The sequence below is a fragment of the Citrus clementina genome, unplaced genomic scaffold (assembly GCF_000493195.1).
Source record: "Citrus clementina cultivar Clemenules unplaced genomic scaffold, Citrus_clementina_v1.0 scaffold_8, whole genome shotgun sequence".
NCBI lineage: Eukaryota > Viridiplantae > Streptophyta > Magnoliopsida > Sapindales > Rutaceae > Citrus > Citrus x clementina.
In genome coordinates, this window is record NW_006262022.1 from 14,018,499 (window position 1) to 14,026,482 (window position 7,984).

A 7,984-nucleotide genomic window follows, 5' to 3' on the forward strand; every position below is an offset into this window, starting at 1 on the left:
ATGAATTCTTCATATTTTTCCTCAGCGTGGTAACTCTGGAATCGTGATGGATCTTTCAGGCGGCTGGCTGTTTTCTTGTATCTCGGCATTGGTGTAGCAGTAACAAATTGAAGCTACTGTTCCTGAGAATAAAAAGAGAAAAAGAGTTTAAGAGTTTTCTAGAGTTGTCTTTGCGAAGGAGATGGGGAATAATGGCGTAGAGCACTAAGCACAGTGATTCCTTTTTCTAATGGACTTTAATTTAAAGATAAACATGGTAACTAAAGATAATTGAGGGAATAAAAAATTTGAATTAAATGTGCATATCCTCAAAATTATCGGCCAATGAAATTAAAGCTTCTGACATGTAATGCTTAACCCTGTGTCCATTAACCTTGAACTCGTGGCCTGTTTGTTCATCTAGAAGATCAACAGCTCCATGAGGGTAGGATTTTAACAACTTAAACGGGCCAGACCATCTTGACTTGAGTTTCCCTGGAAATAATCTTAGTCTTGTGTTGTAGAGTAACACTAATTGACCAGGGGTGAATTTCCTGTGTTGAATATGCTTGTCGTGCCAGTGTTTTGTTCTCTCTTTATAGATTCTTGCGTTTTCATAGGAAAACAACCGTAATTCATCAAGCTCACAAAGTTGAAGTTTCATTTGCTCTGTTGTAGCATACATATCGCAATTTAGTTTCTTCAGTGCCCAATGGGCTTCGTGCTCTAGCTCTAGTGGCAAATGGCACGCTTTGCCATAAACAATTCGGTAAGGAGACATGCCTAGTGGAGTTTTGTATGCTGTTCTGTAGGCCCATAGAGAGTCATGCAAATGTAAAGACCAATCCTTCCTTGTTGGGCTCACCACTTTTTCTAAGATCTTTTTAATTTCTCTGTTGGACACTTCAGCCTAACCATTGGATTATGGGTGATATGCTATTGCTATCTTGTGTCTGACTCCATATTTCATCATTGCTGCAGCAAAGATTTTATTGCAAAAATGTGTGCCTTCATCACTAATAATTGCTCTAGGAGTGCCAAACCTGGAGAAAACATTTTTTTGAAGAAAAGTCACCATAGTTTTAACATTATTGGTAGGTAATGCTACAACTTCTACCCACTTGGAGACATAATCTACAGCAACAAGGATATACAAGTTCCCAAAGGATGGGGGAAAAGGTCCCATGAAATCTACTCCCCAAACATAAAAAACTTCCACTTCCAATATGTTAGTCAATGGCATCTCATGTCTGCTAGTTATGTTCCCTGTCCTTTGACACTTGTCACAATATTTAACAAATTCATAAGCATCTTTAAAGATAGTGGGCCAATAATAACCTAATTGCATAACTTTGGCAGCTGTTCTGTGACCACCAAAATGTCCTCCATATGCTGCAGCATGACATGACTCCAGTATTTGAGGTATTGCTTCTGCTGCAATACATCTTCTTATTACTTGATCTGAGCATAGCTTACATAAATGTGGGTCATCCCACTGATAACTTCTAACATCATGAAGAAATTTCTTTTTCTCCTGAAACTTCTGTTGTGCAAATTTTATTGAACTCGCAAGCGCACGAATCTATTGTAGAATAGACTAATGGTGACGAGTGTCGATCCCACGAGGAGGTGGATTTTAATTGTGTGTAGAATTAATTTTGTAAATGGGTGGTTGGATTTATGGTAAAAATGATTTGGATTATCCTAAAATTGGAATTGAAATGGCGAGAATAAATTCTAAAATTGGAATTGAAATGGTAAGAATAAATTCTAAAATTGGAATTGAAATGGCGAGAATAAATTGAAGAGAAATCTATTGAGATGACGTACTTGGATATCTGGATCCGTATCAACATGCACCATGGGCTAAATATTCTTTATTAATGCCAATTAAATCATGAGAGGGGAATCCACACCTCATGAGCCACACTCTAATCAATATGGTGCTAAGGGCTTATCGTGCCAAATAATAATAACCTTGTACTAGGGGGCCGGTGAAACCAAGGCGGTACTAGACAAGATTAGTATTATTTGTCGACGAGAAGTCAAAACATCCACAAAAATTAGAGGGGAAGAGAAAGTAAATTTACCAAATAAAGCCCATAATAGATGTTGAGACTTCACCTTCAACCCAAGCTTCAAAGAAAATTAGCCACTCATAATTGAACTAGGGAAAAAATGAGAATTTATTAAAATATGTAGAAAATATAAAATGGAGAAGGAATTACAGAAAATGGATCCCAAAAATGGATTCAGAGATATCAAATTAGGGGGGGAGGCCCCCTTTTTATAGATACATGGAGTAAATCATGGCCATCGGATTAAAAACAGTTTGGACGCTCAAGATTGCGCCACGTCATCAGTCAACAGTACGCGGTTTGACCATGCGGATGAACAGTAACACAGTTTGACCCAGGTGGAACAGTGACGCGGTTTGGTTGAAAATAATCCTGTGTAATGCATGTACTGTACACGAGATTTTTGGTCCACTGATATGCTGCCACGTCACCATTAACAATACATAAGAATTTTAGTCCAACAGGATCGTGACACCTCATTAGTCAATGCCACATCATTGGTCAATGCCACATCATCGATCCGTCTATGTGAACAATGTCGTGAACAGTAACGTAGACAATACCGTACACATGAATAGTACCGTACATGTGAACAATGCCATTTTTCCTTTTATGCTCCTCCTAAAGTTTTTTACCGTCCTGAGTTCAAAAGTGATGTCCGTTTTGCCGTCTGATCTCTCCTTTATTATGAAATGACTATAATGCCCCTAAAATACATAAAATACTTAATTAAAATAAAACACACGTAATTAAATCACAAGAAGGTTAAATACATAAAAGTAAGGGTGCTAGTAAAACTTGAAGTGTAAAATGACGATTTTCTCCTTTATAACTATACATTTTCTAACACTCAACAACTTCAGCTCAAGTGGTAGCATCCCACTTACTAAGTAGTTAGCAAAGTCTGCATACCATGGAGATTCTGACTACTGCAGCATATGTGATTGTTGTATTACCAACAGCTGTTCATCAGGAAAAGTTTCAGTGATGCCCTTCCTTGTCAATGTACTAGTGTCTGCTTCCAGCCGTGACAAGTGGTTTGCCACTTGATTCTCAGTCCCCTTTCTATCTTTAATTTCTAGATCAAATTCTTGAAGCAATAAGATCTATCTGATTAATCTTGGTTTGGCATCCTTCTTTGAAATTAAATATTTGATGGCTGCATGGTCTGTGTACACAGTTACTTTGGTACCCACCAGGTAAGCTCTGAATTTGTCAAAAGCAAAGACTATTGCTAGCAACTCTTTCTCTGTAGTGGTGTAATTGATCTGAGTTGGAGTGAATGTTTTGCTTGCATAGTATATGGAATGAAAAACCTTATCATTTCTTTGCCCCAATACTGCCCCCACAGAATGATCACTAGCATAACACATCAATTCAAATGGTAAAGTCCAATATGGAGATATAACTACTGGAGCAGTTATCAGAGCTTTCTTTAGTTCTCCAAATGCTTTAAGGCACTCTGTGTCAAAGTGAAATGGTTTGTCATGCTCCAGCAATCAACACATAGGCTTAACTACCTTGGAGAAATCCTTAATGAATCTTCTGTAGAATCCAGCATGACCCAAAAAACTCCTAACACCCTTTACTGAAGTTGGAGGTGGCAGTTTATATATTACCTCTATCTTGGCTTTATCTACCTCAATACCATCCTTGAATATATTGTGACCCAACATTATTCCTTCTTGCACCATGAAATGGCATTTTTCCCAATTGAGTACTAAGTTGGTCATCTCACATCTTTTAAGAATTTCTTCCAAATTGTGTAAACAATCTTGTATGTTTCTCCAAAAACTGAGAAGTCATCCATGAAAACTTCTAAAGTTCGCTCTACCATTTCAGAAAATATAGACATCACGCATCTCTGAAAAGTTGCTGGATCATTGTATAGCCCAAATGCCATTCTTCTGAAGGCAAATGTTCCATAAGGACAAGTAAATGTAGTCTTCTCTTGATCCTCTGGAGCTATAGCAATCTGGTTGTAGCCTGAATACCCATCTAAGAAACAGTAGTATTGTTTTCCAGCAAGTCTGTCCAACATCTTATCTATGAATGGAAGCAGCAAATGGTTTTTCCTTGTGCCTTTGTTAAGCTTCTTGTAATCCATACATACTCTCCATCTAGTCACTGTCCTTGTAGGAATAAGTTCATTCTTCTCATTAGCCATTACTGTTATCCCTCCTTTCTTTGGCACGCATTGAACTGGGCTTACCCATGAACTGTCTTATATTGGGTATATGATTCCGGTATCTAGCCATTTGATGATTTCCTTCTTCACCACTTCTTTCATAATAGGATTCAGCCTTCTCTGGTGTTCCACCGAATTGCTGGAACAATCCTCTAACAGGATTTTATGCACACAGATGGATGGGCTTATCCCCTTTATATATGCCATGGTCCATCCAATTGCTCTTCTATATTTTCCCAGCAAATCTACTAAACTCTGTTCTTGACCTGCATCCAAAGTAGAAGAAATGATTACAGGGAGTATGTTGTTTTGACCAAGATAAGCATATTTTAAATGTGAAGGTAGCAGTTTTAATTCAAAACTAAGGGGTGATTCAATAGATGGTAAAATTATTTTTACTTTTCTGTCCAAAAGATTCAGGTGTTCAATAAACCTGTTGGGCCTATCAGATTGTTGTTTGTCCATCCAATCTGTTTGGATTACTGCAACATCTTCCTCTTCAACATCCTCAAAGGTGATGACTTTGTCAAGTACATTACTGCAGCATCTGTCCATTCTGTCTGCTACAACAAGATCCACTACACTTAGGAAATTGTAATCTTCTACTTCATCAGGGTTCCTCATAGCCTTTAGCACATTAAATGTGACTTGTTAATCATTCACTCTCATGGTGAGCTCTCCTTTCTACACATCTATCAGAGTTTTTCCAGTTGCCAGAAAAGGTCTTCCAAGTATAATAGGTACTTCTTTGTCGGCTTCAAAGTCCAACACAATGAAATCCACTGGAAAGATGAATTTGTCCACCTTCACCAATACATCATCTATCTTTCCTTTAGGGTATGCATGAGATCTTTCAGCTAATTGCAGAGTGACTGTTGTTGGTCTGCACTCCCCTACTCCCAGCTGCTTAAATACAGATAATGGCATCAGATTAATACTAGCTCCCAAGTCACAAAGTGCTCTGCCAGCATATCTAGTTCCTATAGAACAAGGTATTGTAAAACTCCCTGGATCTTTCAATTTTGTGGGAATTTTACTCTGGAGCATATGACTGCTTTCTTGTGTTAAAGCAACAATTTCAAACTCTCTCAGCCTTCTTTTTTGTGCCAAGATATCTTTTAGAAATTTAACATAATTTGGCATTTGCTCCAAAGCTTCCACAAAAAGGTATATTTATGTGCAATTGTTTCAGCAATTCCAGGAATTTGCTGAACTGCTTGTCTTGTTTTTGCTTCTAGAACCTTTATGGGAAAGGTGGTGGATGTCTAAACTGCTGGGTAACTTCAGGGGATATCAAACTTTGTTTGTTTGATTTGGTGCAAGTTGTAACTACTGGTGTTGTAACTTCTTTGTCAGCATGATCTGGTTGAATTTCCTCTACAGTTGCTGTAGCTTGACCCATGTAACCAGTGTCTTGAAGAGGAGTTTGTTGTAGCAGGCTTCCCTTTTGAGTTGGTTTTTGTGCTAAATTGCATTCCATCCCATTTTTTTTCACCTCAATTGGGATATCAGCATTCTTTCCAGATCTCAAACTAATTACTTTGCAGTGTTCTTTGCTTTCTCTCCTAAGGTCTGATGTGCTGCTAGGTAGGCTTCCTTGAGTTCTGCTGCTCATTGCTGTAGCTAGTTGTCCCATTTGGTTCTCAAGGTTTCTCAAAGATACAGATTGACTTTGCACAATTGCTTCATTCTTTGCAATATATTCATTAATCAGTGTTTCCAGTGAAGTGATTGGATCCTGACTAATATGCTTTTCCCTTGACTTTGCTGATTAAAACTAGGTGGTTGTGTGTTTCTGTTTAGTTCATTCAATGCTGGAGCATTTCGATTTTGACTGCTCCATGAGAAATTTGGGTGTTGCTTCCAGCCTGGGTTGTAAGTATTTGAATATGGGTTGTTCTGAGGTCGTCGATTGAAGTTACCTACATAGTTTACTGAGGCTGGATTTCCAGGACAGTTATCAAAATCATGTTCTTCACCACAGTAGACACAAGAAAGTTCAGTAATTTGCTTTATTGTTGCTGGATTAGCTGTCATGGCCTTTACCATGTTAGTCAATGAAGTAACTTGTGCTGATAAGGCTGTAATTGCATCAATGTTATGTACCTCTGCTGATCCTCTTGCTGCTGGTTGCCTGACTGAAGGCCACTGGTAATTATTGTTGGCAATTCTTTCCAGAATTTCATAAGCTTCAGTGTAAGATTTGGACAACAGAGCTCCATTTGCTGAAGCGTCCACCATTAACCTTGTACTCGGATTCAACCCATTGTAGAAAGTTTCCAATTGAATGCAACAAGGGATACCATGATGAGGACACCTTCTGAGCAATTCCTTGAATCTTTCCCAAGCCTCGTACAAACTTTCATCTTCAAGTTTATGGAAGGAAGTAATCTCATTCCACAACTTTGCATTTTTTATTGGTGGGAAATATTTCATTAAGAAATTATCAGCCAATTCATTCCATGTAGTGATGGAATTAAATGGTAACGAATTTAACCATGCTATTGTTCGATCTCTTAAGGAATAAGGGAAAAGCCGCAGCCTTAAAGCATCTTGAAAGCATCACTTACTTCTAAGAATAATTTAAGATAGAGATGAGGATCTTTATTTGGCAATCCATTGAATTACCCAACTGTTTGCAACATTTGAAACATCACTGGCTTCAACTCAAAATTGGCAGCGTCTACTTCAGGTCTGATGATGCCAGGATGTACAACTTGAGGAGTTAGCACAGCATAGTCTCTTATAGCTCTGTCTCTGTCATCAGCCATGTAAATAATATTGTTATTGCCTGGCTGTCTCCTGTTAGCATGGTCATTATGCTCTTCTTGAATGTTCATTGGTTATAAGGGCCTGTGAGGATTCAAATTTCTTGCATCTTGTAAATTATTCATGCTTGAAGCAATTTCTGAATTCCTTTGTTCTCTTTGCAATCTCCTGACAGTCCTTTCAATCTCAGGATCAAATTGAAATATCACAGATCTGTCTTTGCGCATGCATGTACCGATCTGCCAATAAATAAAATAAATGAAATCAGATTTGGCGCTATCAAGATTTACTTCACACTTCAAAAATAAACAATCAATCCCCAGCAACGGCGCCAAAAACTTGTTGGTAAAATTCTATAAGCAATTATTATCAATGCCAATGTGCAAGTATACACAACAAGTAGTAAAGTGATGAGTATTCAAGATCGTCTCCACAGGGATTGATGCTACTTAAAATGCTAAAGCAATCACAATAGTGCAAATTAATCAAAGACCGACACAAACAATTGTCGAATAATTATATTGTAACTAATAATTGTGAGGGATGAAAATAAAACAATACTATAATGAAATAAACTAAGTTAAATGTGTCTAAGATTCAATTGAGAATATAGTAGTTGAATGATCAAACTCTCCTAATGGGGTGATTGTTGTTTACCAAATTAGCACTAGTTGTTACAGTAAGTGCTGCAGCAATAGGTAGAATAAATCTGCATCCGCAGCTATCACATGTTGGAAATCTCATACCTTTAAATCTACTAACAATGACCAGTTGCTCATATATTTATGGTATGGCATTATAACCTTTAATCTCTCTACCCTACAAGGTGAACACCTATGTCTAGAGTGTCATAAATCTCAACTTCAAGTATTGCCCTTATGGGATTCAAGATAACCTAATCCAGGAAACTCGACTTAAGAACAAGTAATACTCTAATAATATCCGCTAAGACATGCCCTTTTGCTGCTCT

The 7,984-nt window shown here is 37.7% G+C and overlaps 1 protein-coding gene and 1 non-coding gene across 2 annotated transcripts; one reads left to right on the forward strand and one right to left on the reverse strand.

Annotated features, from left to right (window-relative positions):
* Nucleotides 1–292: 292 nt before the first annotated feature.
* Nucleotides 293–760, reverse strand: LOC112096379. The gene has a single exon (XM_024179809.1). It carries the CDS (start codon nucleotides 758–760, stop codon nucleotides 293–295), a length of 468 nt encoding a protein of 155 aa, XP_024035577.1.
* Nucleotides 761–6,544: 5,784 nt separating this feature from the next.
* Nucleotides 6,545–6,651, forward strand: LOC112096645. Its single transcript, XR_002904542.1, has one exon. It is a non-coding gene; the product is annotated as a small nucleolar RNA R71 (small nucleolar RNA).
* The last annotated feature ends 1,333 nt before the right edge of the window (nucleotides 6,652–7,984 follow it).